The sequence below is a fragment of the Orbicella faveolata genome, unplaced genomic scaffold (assembly GCF_042242905.1).
Source record: "Orbicella faveolata isolate gen_17 unplaced genomic scaffold, um_ofav_v1 contig_25, whole genome shotgun sequence".
Taxonomy (NCBI): Eukaryota; Metazoa; Cnidaria; class Anthozoa; order Scleractinia; family Merulinidae; genus Orbicella; species Orbicella faveolata.
Window position 1 is genome coordinate 18323724 of NW_028301553.1, and position 21476 is coordinate 18345199.

A 21476-nucleotide genomic window follows, 5' to 3' on the forward strand; every position below is an offset into this window, starting at 1 on the left:
TTGCCGTATGCAAATTTCTAAGTGTTACCGCAATGTACTGCAAATGATTTTCTAGCCAAATATCATATTTAAAAAACTACTTATCAAGATACCGTGCATTTAACTTAAACATCGCCCGCGTTTAGCGGACGGCTCTTCGGCTCTTGTTTGCATTGACGGTGATGGACAAAACACTGACCCCTAAGTCCATGGACCACCCTAATGGACCAGCCAAATGGACTACCCTAAAAAATACTATTCCAGATGAGTGGTATGTTAAGAAGCTGCAATTATATACTTACACTGCATGAAGGATACTTTTCTTTTCGTTCCGCAACGCCTTCAGCCGCCATTTTGAATAACTATACTGAATAAAACAACCGCTGTACACAAAAAGCGTAGATTCAAATCAAATCAAATATTCTGTAGACAACTCAGTCTTGCTCCTATGTGATTCAGTAGCTCAGTCTTTCTCGAACAGACGAAATGATCTTCAGCATGTTACTCATGATTTGTTTTGCTTGTTTTGTGCCGAAAATTATGGCACACAAGCAGCTAGTCTTCTGGTTTTTTCCTGAGTGTATCAAAATGAAATAGAAATGGGAATGAGGATAAAGCTATGGGACAGCAAGAAATTCCAACGACTACGCTACAAAAATTCAGAGTGGAGTGGAAGTAGTAGTATTCTTGGCTGGCCTGGACTATAATTATGAGGAAATTTTTTTGGTTTTGTGAGACTCAGTATATGGTAGTCTATCGAAGCTTCCTCCTCCTTTGTTACTGGAGTATGGACCAATTTTGAAACAGTGCACTTGGACAAATCATCAGCAAAGTCGCTATTAAGCCCACTATGCCACAACATCCCAGAGACTATCCCTTTAGCAACAGCAGCAACAACAACAACAACAGCATCTTTATTCTCTAAATAAACGTTTTTGGAAAAGAGTTGTCTGGATTGGATCAATTCTATTTAGTATAGTTATTCAAAATGGCGGCTGAAGGCAATGCGGAATGAAAAGAAAAACATCCTCCGTGCAGTGTAAGTATATAATGGCAGCTCCTTAACATACTACTAATCTGAAATAGCATTTTTTAGGGGTAGTCCATTAGAGGGTAGTCCATTTGGGTAGTCCATTAGGGTAGTCCATGGACTAGGGGTCAGTGTTTTGTCCATCACTTGCATTGACAGCCCGCAGTGATTGTTTGAATTTGCATAATGTTCATTTTCGTGATTTTCGCCGATTATGTTTGTGTGCAACTTGATGAAACTGCGAAACTTGCATGTTTACTCATGTCATATGAACTTCTGTTACATTAAGCCATGTTTAACATGACAACCTAGTTTAAACTACAAACAAAACTTCGTGGTCCTTCGTAAAAAACCTAGACGGATCCCAGACGAAAAGACTGTGTTGACACTTTTTGTTGACTTACAATTACAGGCTGGCCAATCAGAATCGTTGCTTCCCACGGCTAGTAAAATTCAAGGTTGAATGAAGCAGAAAGGTTTTCCACTGATTTATTCATTTTTTTTTATTTAACAGCTTTAACAGTTGACATATCTTAATTTTTGTGACATTATTATAGCTAATCGAACAATTGATCTTTCATGTAACTTCAATGGAAGATAACATCTTTCAATTTTGACGTGCATTTTCTTGTCTACAGGAAACAACCCGCTTCGAGAGTTTCTAACTTCTATCAAGTTGTAAAAACAAACCCAGCGTTGAATTGAAAACTGACCGGAAAAGTTCCCGTGAAATCATCAGCGAATGGAATAAAGATAGCTCTGAATCGAAAGAAATGTGTTCATACCAAGCGTCAAAACAAACAACCGATTGGAAGCTGGCGATATCAATATCGTTTCTGATTTCTATCGAGCCCTTTGTACAGTTGATTTAAACGAAACTCAGCGTCGTCTTCAGAACTGTTACTCTGTTGTTACTCTGAATTGAACGATAATTAACTCCAGATCGAAAGAAGTTCAACCAAGGGACAAAACAATCGATTTAACTAAGCCAACAGATTTACAAATGTAGAGTTGCCTGCCGCCTCTGGAGTCGCAACTCGAAAATTTCTCTGTCTCCAAAAGTAAACCAGCAAGATTGACATGTACAGGAAAAATTAATCAAGCAATAAATTCTTTGTCACTTCAACTCGAAACTTGAATGACTCGACTCGAAACTCGAAGGACTTGACTTGAGATGCGATACTCAAAGTTTTCAAGTTTCGAGGATCGAGGATCGAGTCGAGTTGTTCGAGTTTCGAGTGACAGTCAACTTACATTTGACCGGTACTGTAGAGCTTTCACTTAAAGTGCACCTAACACCAAAAATTTTTTTTCGCTAATAAAATGAAGCTTATTTTTTGGAGTAATTTGCCGCAAAAATTTTTTGATTTGGTTAAATCCTCGATTTTCCATGGCTCGTCAAAGTACGTCAAAATGCCGCCATCTTGGTCCGCGACCGAGGGTCAACAGGGCATGGGCCGAGCGCCGGATGTGACGTAAAATTGAGAACACGATGATTCTGTATTTCGCACATTTACTTGTTTTTGCGGGAAGGGCTGTGAATGTAGTTCGATAAAAATGCCAGCTAGGTGTGTTGTAGGGAGATGTAACAACACAAGAAACATACAGGAAGGTATTGCGCTTCATATCATACCGTTTTATGGCGATGATCGTCCTGAAGTGAAGAAACGGAGAAAGCGATGGGTCGATTTCGTGAAGGTGAAACATGCGAAGTGGGAGCCGTCTAAGAGTTCGGTGATTTGCTCTAAGCATTTCAAACCAGACGATTTCGCTCAACGCCTGGATGTTCAGGAAGACAATGGGGTCTTGCTGACTCCATGGCTTCAGCGAGACGAGTTTGGGATAAGCGCGTTTCCATCGCTTCATGCAGCCGTTGTTGCATCTGAGAAACAGCAGTCAGTCAGTGGAGCCAATAGAGACAGAAAAATGGTGAGATATTTCACTGAGCAAATGTTCTCTGCCTTGATATATCAGTTCCCTTTCTTGTTCAATTTTTTAAAAAAGAAGTATTTTTTGTAGACTGTGAAAGCGGCAGTTAAGCGAAATGTTGGATCAGCAGTGACATCAGATGAACTGCAGTCGAAAATGGCAAAGGTTTGTCAACGTGAGACACCGGAAGCTATTGCTAGCACAAGTGGAGTTTCGTCCGAAGTACAACAGGAACCACTGACCGAACCACCAGTGATCTTAAATGATTTGTCTGATCCATCTGAAGCTCAGAATAACATCAAAGAGTGTCAAAATTGTGCCCTTCTAAAGGTGGAGAATAGGAAACTGCGAAATTGAGTGAGGACATTGCAAGAAAGTCTAGCAAAGCGGAAGTCAGAAAGTAGAAAGCTTCACAGAAAAGGTAAATTCAATTTGAAATGGAAGCTTAATATTTGAACATATACACTCTATATTATTCAAGTGCGCCTTAGCGATTGAAGTTTGAGGCTCTTTAAATAGTAGTTAAGTGCGGATTTTTGTCACCAAAGTATCAAGTTTGGGGAGCTGTTTTCGTCTGTTTTGCCTACTATTGTACTAAATCACCAAACATGTGGCATGCTGACCGCAAAATGAATTTTTTCAATCACCAAAACTTTGCGGCAAAATCCTGTCAGCCTGTATTCAACCTTTACACTTGCATGATGTGACAGAACAGATACAGACTATATGACTAGATATATACCAATTTGTTTTATTGCAGATTTATATACTCAGAGTCTCTACACGTACTTTACCTTCCTTTTCTAACTTTGATCCCCTCATTTTTGTTGTTTTAGTGAGAAAACCTGTCTTTGAAGGTGAAGGTTCTGCTCGGGATTCGGAATATGTTGAGAATGAAGAAGAACTCAGTGAAGATGAGGAAGAGCTATATGAAGAAGAGGATGAGACCGTGGAATCTGGGTCAGTGTATGACACAACAGAAACAGAAACTGAGACTGAAACAGAAACAGAGGAAGAGAATCATGGAAAGGTTAAACGGTAATGTTCAGTATATGAAAATTTGGCATTTATGTATAATGGGGGAGGGTGGTACTTACCTGTTGTCAATGAGTGATTACAGTTATGAGCCATGGTGTGATGAATGTTATGAAAATACTGTTGTATTTTTTTAATTCCATCAATTTAACATCTGTTTTACACAGGTTGTCACTAAAAAACACAAATCAGCGCACAGAACCAAAACACATTGTCTTCCTGTCACATTTGTTGCTTCTTTTCAAGTTCTGTCACATCTGCAAGGCAGACAATCCCACTGTAGAGACAACAGAGATTGGAACTGAAGCAGTTGTTAAAACCACCTGTAGCAATCCACAATGTCAGAAGGAGTACACTTGGTACAGCCAGCCCCTCATACCAGGGTACCAGATCCCTGCTGGCAACTTCCTGCTTTGTTTGTGTATACTCCTGTCTGGTGGGTCAGCCACAAAAGTTTTCCAGATGTTTCGTCACATGGGCCTTGGTTGTGTCTCACTCAACACATTCTTCAGATACCAAAGGGTTTGTGTGTTTATAACTATTTCCAGTTTAATCTTTCTTATAAAATGGGAAGGTGGAGGTATATTTCCCTCCTGGAGGGACAACTATTTTCCTGGGACCTAATATAAATTGCATGATAAAGATCTAGACATTTCATTTAGAGAATACATGTTAATTTGGTTTTTCAGAGCAAACTTTTCCCAACCATCCATCTGTACTGGCAAAATTACCAAGAGCGTATGCTCACAAAGTCGAAATCTGTTACGTCTGGAATAACTATAGCAGGAGATGGCAGGCATGATAGCATGGGCCACAGTGCCAAATATGGGGCCTACACTATCTTCTGCTGCACTATTCCGATGATCATACATTTTGCCCTGGTCCAGGTATGAACATAAATACTTGAGTGTAAACTTTTGTCTCATCCTTTGCACATCAAGTGCATTATTGTCTCATCCTTTGCATATCAAGTGCTCCATGTGCAGTGGTCCACTGCCATTGCTGTTGGAGGTGTGATACACATACATGAAATCATGTAATGCAGTTTTTAATTCTTTTTTATTTCTGACAAAGCTAATCACTTTGCTGTTTCCTTCTATCTCTTTAGAGAAATGAAGCTGGAAGCAGTCCAGCCATGGAATTCATGGCTTTCAAGCAATGCATGGATTTCCTGATTGGATATGGACTGCTCATTACCACCTTCATATCAGATAGGCATATGTCCATTGCCAGCCACATGAGAAAAGTCCTTCACAAAATTACGCATTATTTTGATGTCTGGCATCTAAAAAAAAGTGAGACTGATTGCATCATTCTAAACGACCCTTGCTTCACCCTGGTTTTGTTGTTTCAATAATCATAATAATTTGTGCACTCATGTTACTTGTAGTTGTTAGTACCTATCCAATTGCTGTAAATGGGAAGGTATTTTGTTCTATAGAAACCATTATGATCATCATCATTATAGATATTATCTCATTTTGTTAAAGTGCCTATGAAGTAAAAAATAATTGCTGCTTATTTTAAAGGCTTTTCAAAGTAAAGAAGAATGGCGTTTCCCTTTTTGGAATATCTTTTTTCGCTCTAGAGATATTTACGTTTTTGTATTATGCAAATGAGGAAATTGATGACGTCATAAGTGGTTCCATTTGAACAGTAGAACACTGAATCAAGAATATCTCTAGGAATATTGGAGCAGTGTTCTTCAAACTTGGCACCACAAATGTGGATCACAAAAGAAAGAGAATGACACCTTCTGTGTTGTTGCCATGGCAACACTTTTGGCTCCAGTCTCTTTCTGTGAAAAACCAAATATGCCAATTTGCGACCCTTTGAAAACGGACAGAGGGTCTCGCTCGGAACACATATGATTCCCATGTTGTCTTAACTCTCCCCATTAGATTGTTGGGAGTGGATGATCCTTGTTTAAGATAAAATCTGGTAATGTTAGTTTTAATTGAAACAGGACCAGCGGCATAAATGTTGTCATGTTCTGGTGTTCTGGTTCTGGTGCCAAGTTTCAAGAACACTGCTTTAACATTTCTAGAGATATTCTTGATTGAGTGTTAAACTGTTTTAGTGGAACCACCTATGACGTCATCACTTATAATACAAAAATGTGAATATCTCTAAAACGAAAAAAGATATTCCAAAAAGGAAAACGCCATTCTTCTTTACTTTGAAAAACCTTTCAAATCAGCAGCAGTTATTTTTTACTTCATAGGCACTTTAAAAGTATATGAACTTTCCTTTTTTTGAAACAGAAGTACGCAAAGTATTGTCCAAAATATCAAAAGAGAAGGCTTGTGAGGAATTGGCGGAATGGATAAAGCCGTGCGTGAAACACCTCCACTGGAGTGCCACCTCGACATTCAGTGGGAATGGAAGGGTAATTTGGGCAAAATTTAAATCCTTTCTAAGTCATGTGGTGAACAAACACACTGGTTTGGAAGACCCATTGTTCAACAAATGTGGCCATGGAGAAATTCAACCAAGGAAATGGCTAAGAATTGGTATGTTTAGAACCCTCTTTATTTGTAGATATTATCAACATTCAGGAACATACAATGACAAGGCCCAAAACAATTTCTAGCTGTGTATGTATCTGTTTCTGCACGAAGTCAATTGAACTTGTAATGTATTATAGGTCCATAGAATCAAGAATCAAATTTTAATTATTGATACCTTGGTGACACAGGCATATGAGATTGCATATCTGGTGGCTAAATACTCTGGCAAATGGGGACACGTTGTTCTAGAAACACTGATGGGAATAAATATGTTTCCCTCTTTGCCCAGCATGGGAAACATTGTTCTGGCCCCAAAAATGTTTCTGAAAAATATTATTTCTTTCTCTGTTGGATGGTAATGATGATTATTGTTATTGTTATTACTAGCATCATCATCGTCGTCGTCATCATCGTCGTTGTTGTCATCATCATCATCATTATTATTATGGTAATGATGATTATTGTTGTTGTTGTTACTATCATCATCATCATCATCATCATCATCATCATCATCATCATCATCTTCATTATTATTATTATTATTATTTACTTGTCATTGTTTGCCAGGACCTTAGAACCCATAAGAACCAATATTTCCTAACAGTAGATGTTTTATCGTAGTTCAATAAATTTTGTTGCCTCTAGGGACTGTCGTTTATGAAAAATTATGTGCTGCCCTGACAAATAATGCACTGGCTAAAGGGATCAAACAAGCTTCTCCCCTGGATCAAACCAGTTGTTTGGAGGGTTTCCATTCCGTCCTTAACCACTTTGTGCCAAAGATGATTGTTTACTGTTACATTGGGATGTACTGCAGGTAAAATAATGTGTATCCCTCGTTCATGTAAATCATTTAAGTTTTGGTATATGACTGCTGTTGCTTTCATGCACATGCCCTCACTACTCCAGGACCAGTTGGTCACATTGGCTATCTGACTTATGTTTTTTTTAAAATCAGTGATTATGCTATTATTTAACATTGTATAGGCATATTTTAGCTGCTGTTCACTTCAACTTCAACCTGCACAGAGAAGTAAAGCAGAGAGGGGCTAATAGAGCTGAGAGGCTTAAAGTGTCTTATCCAAAATTCAAAAATGGAGAGGCAACTGTCCGAGATGTAAAAATTACACAAAACTTTGGTATGTTTTACTTTGGTATGTACAAAAGATCTCTATGTAGTAACAGATACCGAGGGAATGGCAACCAATCTCTTTGTTATGCTATTTTACAGATTATGTTGAGGAAATATACCAGACATTTCTAAATGCAAGCAAGGATGACTTGAGGGATGCTGCCACAAAGCTGAATGAGAAGACTCCTGCTCCCATGAACAGAATGCTGGAGAAACAGCCTCGAGAAGAGGCTATCCAGAAGAGAGTGGAGAGGAAAAAGATGACTGCTAAGGATGTCCCACCCACCACACCAGGTGAATTTTGTTCTTTTTGATTGTTCATTATGACAATGTTGTTTTGATTTATATCTGTAGTTCTTAGTTTTCAATTATTAAAACCATGAAGCAATAAAAAACTTTCCATCACCCAGCTGAACATCTTAACAACATAATTTCTCAGTACAACTGAAGTCCTTTGGGTTTGGCCCACACTGACACTACCGGTATTTGTCATACAAAACATTGTTATTAGTACGAAACTAAATGTGTTCCACTAAGTAGATAACAGTTGTTGCCCTTTTCTTTTTCTTCTTATCAGTGTCTCAAGTCCCAGAAGAAACTAGTAGGCGAGGTAAAGAATCTACTAAAGGGAAAGGACGCAAACAAAGTAAAGAAACAAGCAAAGGAAAAGGACGTTGTCAGCAAGGCAGAAAGGCAACAAAAGGAAAAGCCAGTAGAAAGCCTACCAAGAGCAGAGAATCATCGAAAGGAAGTAGAGGAAAGAATACAGAATCAATTAAAGGAAAACAAAAAAGTAAAAAGAAAAAAACAATCCACTAAACTACATGATTTTATTTTGTTGTCCAGGTTGGTTGCTATAAGTGGCAAGTGAAGGGACACAAACATTGAATTTTCCACTTGACAGAAAACATAAAAAAATAAAAAAAGCAACTGCTTCAAGATTGTTACACAGGATTTTATTAAATAGAAACAATTTGCAGTACTTTACAGCTGTAGATCAGTTTGTGTTGCAGTTTGTCAAAATAAATAATTAAGTTAATATCAAGCACACTCTAGTCTTCTTCAAATTCCTCATTAAGGTCAAATCCTGCATAGCTTTCGTCCTTTTCAACTGGAAATTCCTTTCTAATTGCTACATAAGCACAAGCAGGTAAAGGAATCCTCTTGTTCCCCAACATCCCGTAAACCAGCCTCGAGAATTCTCGATATGAAACACTTCGTAAGAAACTGAAAAAAGATTAATGGAACCAATTTTTTAAACATAAAGTGCAGCAGTGGGCATTGTACTGGGGTGGGGGGGGGGGGGGGTAGGGTGGGCAGGAGAAGGAGTAGAAAACACAAAAAAATAACAGTATTATTTTAGGAATACTAAAGCAAGTTTGTAAGAGTGATGCAGGACTAAACGGTTGTAACCTTATCATAATTCACACTCGACTAACAAACATTTGCCATGACATAACCCGCCTCTAGCTATCCGCCACCCCACCCCCACCCCCCACTCTTACTCAGGAACTTTGCAATGAATTGTTTATAACTGATCGTTTTCACAACTCTTCTTGTAAATTGGAAGAATCACTGTCAACAAAATATTCCATGCGTTCATGTAAAGAGGTATTCGAAAACATTTTTATACAGCCTGGCTGACTAACCTTCCTTCGCTGCCAGTTTGACGATAGGTTTGCTTCCCTTTTGTTTTGTATTTGCCCGCTGCTAATCTTAAACTCCATTTCTGAAGGCAAACAGGTTTAAATCCTGGGTGTTCAGTGACACACTTCAAGGTGACATCAGCGCCAGTATCTTCAAGAACAAGATCACTCTTCATTGACTCTTGACAACCTTCTAACTCACTACAACAATAACATTCGCTGATGTTTTGAAGAGAAGCGACGATACAATTTCCACACTTGCACCTAAAGAACACAAACACTGTGTCAAGGGATCGTCATTTTGATGTACATTGAACGAATGAAGTTAAAATAATTCGAGGAAGTGAACGGACTTGAGTGTTAGTACAGAAGTATATTTTAATGCGAGATCAAAGAAGGTGCGAAAATATTAAATAAACACACGCCATGCGCTGCAGTCTTACCATTCGTTGACTTCTATATTGCCTTCGAGTCTGTCATTCAGAGTTCGTTCAAGTTCTTTTTCAGCATCCACCTCCTTCTGGTATTTGACTGTCCATTCTTCGTTGGTCAGAGGGTCATCAGCATATAAATCAGCTTGGTCGTCATCGCTTGAAGTTTGCGATATTGACAAGCGCGACTCATCATTCTCTTCGGTTTCTACTTCAGCGATATAACAAATTTCAGAGTCTTCTGAGTGGAAACTCATTTCGGAATCCGACGAAGTAGAAGACATTGTTCGTAAGAACAGAAAGCTGTAGACTCTGGACCCCCAGCGAAAGAATTGAGATGGAAAATGTCTTCGACACTCATGCGATTTAAAAGACTTGACTGAGACAGCTAAAGCGTTCGTTCTCGATTTGACGTCACAGCTTTAACTCTGCCCAGATTCCCCATGTGCGGTCGCGAACCATCAGAGGCTCGATTTCGACGGGGCATAGAAAATCGAGGATTTAACCAAATCAAAAAATTTTTGCAGCAAATTACTCCAAAAAATAAGCTTCATTATTTTAGCGAAAAAAATTTTTGGTGTTAGGTGCACTTTAAGATTTTTCTTTGCTGAAAAACACTGCTGAAGCAACAAACAAACTTAATGGCAGATTTTGACCCTTTGACTGGGTGGTTACTTTCTCTCAGCTCCAGGACTTTGAAAAGCTAATTGCCTTGACTGTTATACTTCAGTCAATGATCATTAATAGTGCTTACTCACTTGCAGAACAAATTGAAGTACTCATATGAGGAACCTGCATGATCCTTAATGGAGTTCTGCAAGCATAAGGGACAACATAATTAAATTATTAGCAATGGAAACAAGTACAAGAGATCTACATGACTGTATGTTGCTCATCTGCAGTTCACATACTGCATCTTAGTGTGATATTTTCAATACACTGCATTTATCATCACACAGCTGTCCTTGCTAAATGAACAAGTTTCATACAATGGTAAAAGTAAACCCAATATACCTGCAGATAGTGAAAGTGAACATACACGTGTATGAAAGCTCATCTTTTTGAACTACTTGTACAAAATAAAGATTTAAAGGAAACAACTATCATCACAGTTAGTTACATAACTTAAGCAGTTGTGGAAATAACACCCCAAAAAATTCAGGTTTGAATGGGATTTAAACCCATGCTTCTGCATACCAATCCAGTGCTCTACAACTGAACTTTCAAGTGAACTGGGAACTGGTCATGTTATGAGTTTGTAATATATTCTTTAAAGTGCAACTAATGCCCAAATCTTTTTTTTTTTGCTTATATAAATCTCCTTGTTTATCTGATCACCACTGTTTGTAAAATTGCCCTTTCTGTAGCCACGACCTAGGAGTAATGAAGAATGGGACAAGTTGGCCTGTGACGTCATCAAAGGACTACCAATGTTTTTCTTCTGAGAAGAATATATGCGATAGCGTGATTCAAAATCGTTGCAGAATGCAAGGTAGATGTGTTGTTGGAGGGAGTAGCAGTGCAGCAAGCTTAGGAGAGAGCTTTCCTCTTCCTTCGATACCTCAATCTCTACATATCTCTAGCTTTTAGCTCAAAGCTCAACATTCTCAAAGTAGATAAGACATGAATTTGGGATAAGCTGGGAGCCATCTGACCATTCTATTGAAATGAGCCCCAGAGTCCCTGACCAAAATAATGGAAACTAGGTGAGATAATCATAATGGCAAATTAATCGTGTCACGTTTTTTGTCCTCGAAATAGAGAGTTTTGTAAGTGAATAGTCAACGACATGTACATCTTACAAAGAGGTGATTAAGGTTAGTGAGGCTTCAAACTGCTGAACTAGCTACACTGTACAGTGTATGTATTTTTGGATTTTATATACAACCACATGCAAGCTACACGCACAAGGTTACACAGTGTGGCTGAGTTTATCAAAGGCCCTTCCGCATACACAATTGCTTTGTTCTTTGAGCAAAGAAATATATCTATCTCAGTTACATTAAAAAAAAAATTGAATCAAGCACTGATAAGTATATAAGGAACATAAAACAAACCATTTAGATTCAACGTTACGGATGGAGATTGTAGCACTGAGAGGAAAATGTGCTTGTTTTTGACTGAAATGCAACACTCATGTCATTGGCATAAGTTAAAAAAGACTTTTAAAACAAAAGAACAGTGAAGGAGAGATATATTCATTTAACTGATACCATACTTAACCTTTTGTCAAGATCTTGTCAAACAATTTTTAATTACTAGGTACGAAAAATACAAATTTGTGTAACTTGCAATGTTTATAAGAAGCAAGCGCTGACGAAAACAAATGACGAAGTTAAAGGAAGCAAAAAAGAAATGGTATGAAGGTATCTTTTAGTAAGGCAGAACCTGACAAACTCTATCATTATTAATGGTTTATTATATGGCTTTGGCTTGTGGTCGACATAACGCACGTTCTGATTGGCTATGAATGAGATCTGAGCGGTCATTATGCAGCCAAAGTGCCCACGGGCTGATTGCGGATTATGCAAATTAGGAAGAGCCCGGCTCTGAAAATTCAAGTGCATTGAAATGATGAAAGCCGATTAAAAACAGTAAGAGAAAGAAAATTCAATCCGAGTAGCTAACAGTTTAGAGATTTTTCCTTAACAAAATTTATATAGAAGTCGTTTTTGACTTACCAGCCAGAAACTTGGCAGATCTGTCATGCATCCTGAGCAGAACACCACGAATAAACTTATAAGTTATCATCTTAGTCACAACAATTACTGAAATATTGAACTCCGCAACACTTCTTATCAAATAGATTCCCTCGCTTTGACACAAGCAAGTGTAAATCAGCTTCCAGGATCATCAAACGTAAACAATCGGGTGGTTTCTGTCGGTAGCAGTGTTTCTGATAACTGCAGGTAGTTTCAGACGTTCACAAGGCTTGAAAAGTTCATCCATAAATCCCAGAATGAAGAAAACGAAGATATGTTGTCCAAAGCGAATGCGGAGATTGAGTTATTCTGAGCAGTACATTCTGAAGCATTCGTATTTTCTTACACCGAAAGACTGTTGGTTTGGACTATTTTGAAGCACTTTCTGTCTTTTCTATATGCGTTGAGGTTTCACCACAAAAGTCGGAAAAACTCCCCCATGGAGTTGTGGCACCACGATTCAAAAATACCTTTTTGAGGCTGTGACAATCATTTTTCTAGTAAAGAAAGGTGTGTTTTTCATGGAATACGTAAAGTTCATTGACTGTGTAGTTTTGCCCTGGGTTTGAGAAGATGAATGAATTGGTAAACGCACACATTGCCGGATGTAAATTGACGACTTCTGCTCGAATAATTTTTTTCTTTTCTTTAATTCATGAGCCATATAATAAACAACTTAACAACCTCGACCATTCGGTTGTTACGGGAAAATCTCAAACCTCGGCCTACTGTATTGACCTCGTTATCGCTCAGTCAATACGGCAAGGTCTCAGTTTGAGATTTTCCCGTAATGACCTCACTCTTGGTTATTAAGTAGTTAATATTCATTCCAGAGTAATATTCTGTTTGGTTAAGCTATATGCCTTCAGTTACATTTCTCTGTTGGAGAGGTTAGGGTTATTTCCATATCAATCAATATTTTTGCGACTTGATATCAATTTGGCAGGCACAAAATTTTACAAATTGCATTCAACCGCTAACAAGTTAAGGACGGAGCTCTGAATGTTAGATGGAGTTTAATTTCATTCTTAGAGGTGGATTATGTGTTTATTTGTTTTTGTGTGTTCTTTAGCTGTAAATTACTCAGTCTTATTTCAGTGGGAAGTTTGTTTTTTTTTCGCAATCGCACTATCAAGCTTTAAGCGAAGAAAGTTCTTGTTTGTATTTAAGTCAAAACAATCAGGAACAAAGTTAGTATGGTTGTTCTTAATTTCATCAACCCTCACTCTTTTATTGAGAATTTTAGCTTACAGATTTGGAATTCATTGTTTACTTATGTTAAAATCTCATCAGCTGCTTTAAAAATAGTTTCTTTGAATGTAAGTGGAATTAGCAATTTTAAAAAACAGACGCACCATTTTCACATGGTGTCACAGAAAGAATGCAGACATGATTTTTTTTCACAAGAAATGCATTCAAATAAAGCAACAGAAAACCAATGGCAACATGAGTGGGGTGGACAAATGCTTTTTTCACATGGTAGTCCGAATTCATGTGGTACTGCAATACTGATAAACAACAAGGCGAATTATGCAGTGCTTTGTACAGTTCCGGATTATTTCCAAAGTTCAAGTTGATGATAAAGGATATGTACTTGTTAATATTTATGCACCAAACAAAGATAAAGACTTGATCCAATTATTTAAGTAATTGCATACTTTGCTTTAAACTGAAAATTTAGATTCTGAGGAGAACATTATTTTAGGCGGAGATTTCAAGTGTCTGTTAAACCTAAATTTAGATAAACAAGGTGGAATAATGATATCAAGGAAATCGGTTGTGATAGAATGCTTACAGTATAGAATGCTTGCAAAGTGAATTAGATCTACAATCATGGACAAAAGCAGTAGAGACACTGTACTTCCCGAAAAATACCTGTTTTATTGAAGGCGCGAGTTTTTCAATCTCCAATTTTCACATTTCGACCTCCTCTTCCCTTTTCAATGTTGTAACCACATGACAGTGTCGATGTAGCGTATTTCAATGTTGAAAAAGGGGGAGAGGGGGTTTTGGCTATCTACAAAAAAGATGTTTTTTTTTAAGTAACTAAAAAGAAATCAAAAGACTATTACTGATCCCTTTTTGTCTGTAAATAGGCTTGCTTTCCTGATAACGTGAAAAAATTGAAGTGTGAATTTAATTTAACCCTTGAAGTACTGAAAAAACTTTTTCTCTTCCCCATTCAGAAGCTTTCGAGCCATATGTCAAATAGCCTTTCAGTTCAAAATATTGAACTATATACTCTCCTCGAATTCAAAATTACACAAAATTCAAATTCAAATTAAAGTAGGAGACTGAAAAATACATCTGTACAAAAAATAACAATTTAATAGATATGTTTGGGAAGAAATGGGTAATATAAATACTAGAAGTAAGGAAGTGAAGAATGATCATCGCAGTAAATTTTCCAATTTAAGCAATTGGAAAGAAGAAGCCTGAAAAAAAAATCAGGGCTTCAACGGGATTCGAACCCGTGACCTCCGCGATACCGGTGCGATGCTCTACCAACTGAGCTATGAAGCCACACATTGGGAGCGAGGTCAATTAATTGAGTTCATATCTTCCTGTGAGGAGTGAAATGATGTGAAGTATATATGAAATAATTCATATTTGAACTGCGGTTGTAGATGAAAGTGAAGAATGATCATCACAGCAAATTTTCCAATTTAAGCAATTGGAAAGAAGAAGCCTGAAAAAAAAATCAGGGCTTCAACGGGATTTGAACCCTTGACCTCCGCGATACCGGTGCGATGCTCTACCAACTGAGCTATGAAGCCACACATTGAAGCCCTGATTTTTTTTTTCAGGCTTCTTCTTTCCAATTGCTTAAATTTACTGTGATGATCATTCTTCTCTTTCATCTACAACCGCAGTTCAAATATGAATTATTTCATATATACTTCACATCATTTCACTCCTCACGGGAAGATATGAACTCAATTAATTGTCCTCGCTCCCAATGTGTGGCTTCATAGCTCAGTTGGTAGAGCATCGCACCGGTATCGCTGAGGTCACGGGTTCGAATCCCGTTGGATTCTTTGGATTTTTTTCAGGCTTCTTCTTTCCAATTGCTTAAATTTACTGTGATCATTCTTCTCTTTCATCTACAACCGCAGTTCAAATATGAATTATTTCATATATACTTCACATCATTTCACTCCTCATGGGAAGATATGAACTCAATTAATTGACCTCGCTCCCAATGTGTGGCTTCATAGCTCAGTTGGTAGAGCATCGCACCGGTATCGCCGAGGTCACGGGTTCGAATCCCGTTGAAGCCCTGATTTTTTTTTTCAGGCTTCTTCTTTCCAATTGCTTAAATTTACTGTGATGATCATTCTTCTCTTTCATCTACAACCGCAGTTCAAATATGAATTATTTCATATATACTTCACATTATTTCATTCCTCACGGGAAGATATGAACTCAATTAATTGACCTCGCTCCCAATGTGTGGCTTCATAGCTCAGTTGGTAGAGCATCGCACCGGTATCGCGGAGGTCACGGGTTCGAATCCCGTTGAAGCCCTGATTTTTTTTTTTTCAGGCTTCTTCTTTCCAATTGCTTAAATTTACTGCAATGATCATTCTTCACTTTCATCTACAACGGCAGTTCAAATATGAATTATTTCATACATACTTCACATCATAAATACTAGAAGTAGTTGAATAACTTAGAACATGTCAGGCTCAAATAGGTGTGGCTTTGCTATGATTCATGAGTGTGTGTGTGCGTGAGTGAGTGTGAGTTAGTTGTGTTATATTAAAAGTACTGTTAAGATGGATTCCACTCAAAGTTCGTGCAATAAATGAAAAAATTGTTTACTAAAAATCTTCTCATAGCACAGTAAATTTTGGAATACTATCTAAAACAATACACTTAAGTTAATTTCTCTAAGTGACCCTGCAATTAAATGCTAATGCATTTTCGAGAAACTTAATGCCAAACATCGTAAGGCTTAAAGTGTGTGTTATTGTGTTTTTACCTAAAGCGAAACATCTTTTTTAAGTGAAATATGGATATCTTCAAGTTCAATTTTCTCTCGTGGGGTCGGCTTGAGAGCTAAAGTCTTGATAAGTTCTTCTTAACTGTATTCAAAATAATACCATGCCATGAGGGTTTTTTTGGTACCTTAATTTTTGCCATTATTGCGCGAATGTTCTGCGGAAATCATTTTAATTATTTTTAGTAAAGTATTGTACTGAAAGTCATGTAAATAGGTGTGCATTGCAATAAAAAACTAGTGAGACAATCTCAGATAGTGCAGAGTGCAATTGATAGCTCTGGTACAGTAGTCCCATAAGTACTCACCCCTACTCGGTTCACTTCCAGTTTGTGTCTACCTTGGTAGTCTGCTACGGCTTTTCCCCTTTGCAGTGTGTATGTTTCAACGTTGTATTTTCATTCAAGGTCCAAACATTACGCACAAATTAATTACTACTGGTGCTTTAAGTTGATTTTCGTTCATTTTAAATTCAACAATACGCTGAAGCAGCAAACGTGACAATTTAGCTCTTCACGCCAACTTTGTAACTTGATACTTTTGTTTTCCTCGCAAAGCCATGTAATATGAAACCCCTGTTCTCTCCAAAACATACGGAAGATGTCCTTGTTTTTTGGAGATAAATGAAAGAAAGTTAAATATCTAATGTAGTGAAGAAACAGAACAGAGACGATGTTTTACTAAAAATGCAAATTTTTACCGATGAACAAGAACTAATTTAATTATCAGATAGTCACGAAATACCACTTTCTTTTTCTGTTGCCACCTTTGTTGTTAACAACAAAACAATTCAAAATTAACACACAACGATATTGATGGCTGAGAAGCTTTTCAACGAAAAGTATTGAAGATAAACAGCGCTACTTGGCCGATATGAATGAGCCTCCTCAAAGACTGATTAAATTAATTTGCGCTTTCATTAGGTGCCACGGCGTCTGCAGCAATATTTGAGCATTTTCCTGGTCTCTTTTGCTACAAATTCACAATTTGCGGAGTATTAACGCCACTAACTTGAGAACTTTTTGGTCTCTCTTACAGACACAATTAAGGCAAGAAATAAACAAGTCGCTAAGGAGAAGCAATATATTTGAACTCTGACAAGCACACTATTGTAGATTGAAAACAGCAGATGATATTTGTTGAACCGACCTGTTTGTAACTCTAAAAGCTACGCAGCCACAGTAACGTTTCACTTTTGCAATAAAAAGGGACAACTGGCGCTACCTGAAAAATAACTGCCGTCCTTGGTCACATGCCACGATATATAAAATACTGCGTGTAAAGATAGTGTATAACACTAACAATGCTAGAACGCATGCGTCTTACATGTTGAGCTCTACCATAAGGAAAACCACTCAACATTTGTGCGTGATTCCGTATGCAATGTATCCTTCACCTAATATAGAAGCCACAAACCCTAACTAATCTACGCATGTGTTTAGGGCAAATTAGTTTTGTTCTAAGGAGAATGGTACCACAAGGAGAGCAAGGGGTTACCTGAAACAAATATATAGCTTTGCGATGTTCAAAGTTAAGCGACGGCGATGGAATGTGTTTTACGTAGAGTACACATGTACCTTTCCCACCCTACTCCCATTATTTCCTTGCCTCTAGACTAATTAATTAATTAATTAAACAAACATTAAAGTTTACACCTTAGCGCCATAGGGCCATAGCGCCATAGCGCCTTAGTTCCTTAGCGGCAGGCAACCCCCATAAACATCCCAATAGTGCACTCTGCACTAAAAATGTTTATATGAAGCACAAATACCCCAAATAATATTATGTTTTCACAGCACTCGAAGCACCCGGTCAAACATCTTGAGTGTTTTCAGCAATGTTCTTTGATGAAGTCACTAGAAGCCCAACCCAGAACCAACTATGCTTTGTTGTGGCTGCAAGAATTATAACTTTAAATGCCTCTAAAAATATGGGGATTTTATCAATCAACATAATTTTTTCGCTGAAGTAATTGGGAAAACTAGTAGATTTCACTAAAGGAAAAAAATTGGGGCTAGTTGCACTTTAAGTCTTCCTCCACAGTTGGAAAAAAACAACATTTTTTCACATGTTCATTTGCATATGCTTATATTAAGAAACCATCTACCTGAGGACAGCATTTTTCTTTCCATTTGCTATAAATTTAAAAGAACACAATGCAATGACTCCTAGCCAGGGTCATTGTGCTGTGTGCTTAGGCAAGACACTTTATTCTCTCAGTGCCTCTACTCCCCCAGGTGTATAAATCGGTGTGGATAATTATGCTGGGGGGTAACCATGTGATGAACTAGGAGAGAATAGAAATAACTTAACTGGGATAAGCTCCAGTGGTATGAACCACTTGGCCAGATGCACACGTTACCTGTATCTTTGGGTTTGTACTTCAAAGTAAAAAAATCTAAAGTAGAACCTTGCTATCTCTGATTATTTTTTATTAAATAAACTTGAAAATCATTTCCTGATAGCTATCTCAAACTCCAGTTATCTCAAGCCTTTTTTCTGTTTCCCTAATGAGGAGATAGCACAATTCAATTGTAACTTTAAAAAAACAGAGAAACAGCCAAAAGAGAAAAACAATATTTGAAATGGTCATGTTGCATTTAATTGTATTTATATCGATATCGTGAGAATGCCACAAAATATGGCTCTGAAAATATTCCAAAAACGTGCATTCAGTCCTTTTTTCACTGGAAAATCCAGTGTAAACAGTTTACCAGCACAGAAAAAATATGGAGGTCCCCAAACATTTTATGGTTTTTTTGAGAACTTAAGTGATTGCTCTCACTATCCATGCTAGAATGTGTATTTGTTGTTGCCTATTGCAGATATTTTCCATCAATTAAAGGTTATTCACAACACTACAAAATATGCACCTCACTTAAGATGGAGCCACAGAGGGAAATCAAATTGCCTAGTTTGATTGAATATATGTGCTTTAAGACTGATAATGTGACCGTGGATTTCATTTCCACATGGCTTTTTTACTCCTGTGAAGTATGGCACATGAGTTGTAAAATGCCCCCGTTTCTCTGTATTTTTGGTGTCACATTTGTCCATGCAAATTTATGCATGCATACATTTACCATGCTCTTTGGAGCTCAGTCCACTATGCAACATCTGCCATATTGGATTCTCCAAGGTGCCGTATTTTCGCAAATGTTGAGCTTTTTCCCCAATTTGATACAGTGTGAAAGTTACTATCAGTACATTAGTTCGTTGTAAAGATTCTGAACTGGCCTGTGAGCATGCAAGAACAACAAGAAAGTGTTTCTGGAGAGGTAAGCCATTGTTTATGTCAATTGCCATGTGACAATATGACAAGTCTCATATTTCCTATGGTTTTGGAGATTCAAGGACATATTACGAAGAATCATTTACTGAGAACGTGCTCTGTATACTTTATCTCTTAGTAAAATAATGCTTCCAGTTCTTGTAAATGGACATGTTCAACAAAAGGGGCAGGTAATAGGCCACGTTTGATATATCAATTTTCTAGCATGGCTCTGAGGCTTTCAGGACTTTAAGTTTCTTTTGTCCCTCAACTCTCAAGAGACTCAGTTACAAAGAAAACATTTTAAAAGAAAACTAAATGCTATAACATGATGTTTCGGTGTTACCTTGTTGCCATTATCAAATGCAGATTAAAGTCGCTCAGTTTTTGATATATACTAGCTTAGGTGTTCAAAAGGAATCCACCAAAAGTTTGAGTAACAAGTGGTCAAAAGCCTTTTACCGAGATTATTTACATTGTATTTGAAACTTCTGTGCAACTGTTTAAAATAATACTACATTCTCAAAATTAAAGAAATCATTTCTCACAACACTAAATGTTGAAAACAAATTTTCAAGTAATATATGAAACACTTGAAAGTGCTGGTGAAATAAAACTGACGATGAAATTTTACCTGTGTTCGCATAATTTCTCTAAACTTTGAAATTTACTTTCTCAAGTTCCAATGAGAAACTGTTCTTGGTGTTATTTCAGACAACTGTTTAAATCTTTAGCTTTTAAAAAATGCAAAAAGGCTGTAATATACTTAAGAGTTCCTGCCTGTAAAAATCAGACAAATTCTTAATTTCAAAAACTCGATTTCGCTCATATTTTTATGGTAGATAGGCTCAGGCATGACAAAAACTACTGGGTAGTGTTTTTGGCAAAATATCCTTTTATTTCAAAGAAACATGCAAATTACCAAATTCCGTTAAAATCATCATTTGACGCACCATTTTATTAAACAAGTTTGAGAGCCTTGCATGCAAAACCACATCATTCTTCCGTCTTTAAAACACTCAAATATTTTTGCGCAATGTTTAAATGTGTACTGGGTTGATTGTAGGGAATGTTGCATTGTCTTTTTGGGTGCAAAATAATTAAATTTCAAAGACATGTATTTCATTCACTTAAAAGTACTTCGTGAATATAATTAATTTTCACCATGTGCAAAACCTTCAAATGGATTAAGCTTCTGGTGGTTGAGTCACAGAAGGATGATCTACAGATTCCTGTAAAAATTTATTTGGGCAAATGATTGTGATTAAAGACGGAAGAGTGATGTGGTTTTGTATGCGAGGCTCTCAAACTTGTTTAATAAAATGGTGCGTCAAATCACGATTTTAAGGGAATTTGGTAATTTGCATGTTTCTTTGAAATAAAAGGATATTTTGCCAAAAAAAACTACCCAGTAGTTTTTGTCATGCCCTGGCCTATCTACCATAAAAATATGAGCGAAATCGAATCTTCGACCCTTGCTGAGTTATTTTCCATATTTATGGACAGGGACTCTTAAGGTTATTGTGATACAAGGTTTTTGTACATTAAAAACTGAAATTGGTTGAATTCCTATGAGATTTCATCTTATGGAGTCAAGAAGAATGTGAGGAACAATGTCAGCTAATTAAACACTTTTGCTGGAATAAATTCCGCTTGTGTGTTGAAGTCTTTTTTTTTGTTTTTGTTTTTCTGCTTCTTGGTTAGTCTTGTACATCTTGTATTTCATCTCAATTATTGAAACCTAGATTTTGGCAACATGTGTAAGGATATATGTAATATTTTTCAAGATATGACACCGCATGAAACAG

At 37.2% G+C, this 21476-nt stretch overlaps 3 protein-coding genes across 4 annotated transcripts in view; 1 reads left to right on the top strand and 2 right to left on the bottom strand.

Moving 5' to 3' along the window:
* Positions 1–21476, bottom strand: part of LOC110049637 (ubiquitin carboxyl-terminal hydrolase 9X-like) — a 195556-nt gene that overhangs the window by 55865 nt on the left and 118215 nt on the right. For both annotated transcript variants that reach the window (XM_089293533.1, XM_089293532.1), the window contains exon 39: positions 10451–10506. In XM_089293533.1, the coding sequence (XP_089149659.1) occupies positions 10451–10506 (56 nt within the window). The remainder of the gene's footprint in view (positions 1–10450; positions 10507–21476) is intronic.
* Positions 2567–8565, top strand: LOC149109236 (uncharacterized). Its single transcript, XM_089293706.1, has 10 exons — positions 2567–3024; positions 3713–3976; positions 4141–4495; positions 4663–4860; positions 5082–5268; positions 6238–6486; positions 7129–7300; positions 7471–7622; positions 7715–7909; positions 8193–8565. Exons 1-10 carry the CDS (start codon positions 2567–2569, stop codon positions 8432–8434), a joined length of 2472 nt encoding a protein of 823 aa, XP_089149832.1. The 3' UTR covers positions 8435–8565.
* LOC149109237 (uncharacterized) lies at positions 8571–10438 on the bottom strand. Its single transcript, XM_089293534.1, has 3 exons — positions 9705–10438; positions 9265–9525; positions 8571–8842 (listed from the first exon to the last, which is right to left on the bottom strand). Exons 1-3 carry the CDS (start codon positions 9974–9976, stop codon positions 8668–8670), a joined length of 708 nt encoding a protein of 235 aa, XP_089149660.1. The 5' UTR covers positions 9977–10438; the 3' UTR covers positions 8571–8667.

Excerpts from the sequence above, each read along its gene's own strand:
- LOC149109237 (XM_089293534.1), bottom strand. The coding sequence starts at position 9,976 with ATGTCTTCTACTTCGTCGGATTCCGAAATGAGTTTCCACTCAGAAGAC. Across the intron at positions 9,526-9,704 it reads AATATAGAAGTCAACGAATG|GTGCAAGTGTGGAAATTGTA; the intron begins GTAAGACTGCAG and ends TGTGTTCTTTAG. Across the intron at positions 8,843-9,264 it reads CAAACTGGCAGCGAAGGAAG|TTTCTTACGAAGTGTTTCAT; the intron begins GTTAGTCAGCCA and ends ATCTTTTTTCAG.
- LOC149109236 (XM_089293706.1), top strand. The coding sequence starts at position 2,567 with ATGCCAGCTAGGTGTGTTGTAGGGAGATGTAACAACACAAGAAACATA. Across the intron at positions 3,025-3,712 it reads TTAAAAAAGAAGTATTTTTT|AGTCTCTACACGTACTTTAC; the intron begins GTAGACTGTGAA and ends TTATATACTCAG. Across the intron at positions 6,487-7,128 it reads AAGGAAATGGCTAAGAATTG|GGACTGTCGTTTATGAAAAA; the intron begins GTATGTTTAGAA and ends TGTTGCCTCTAG.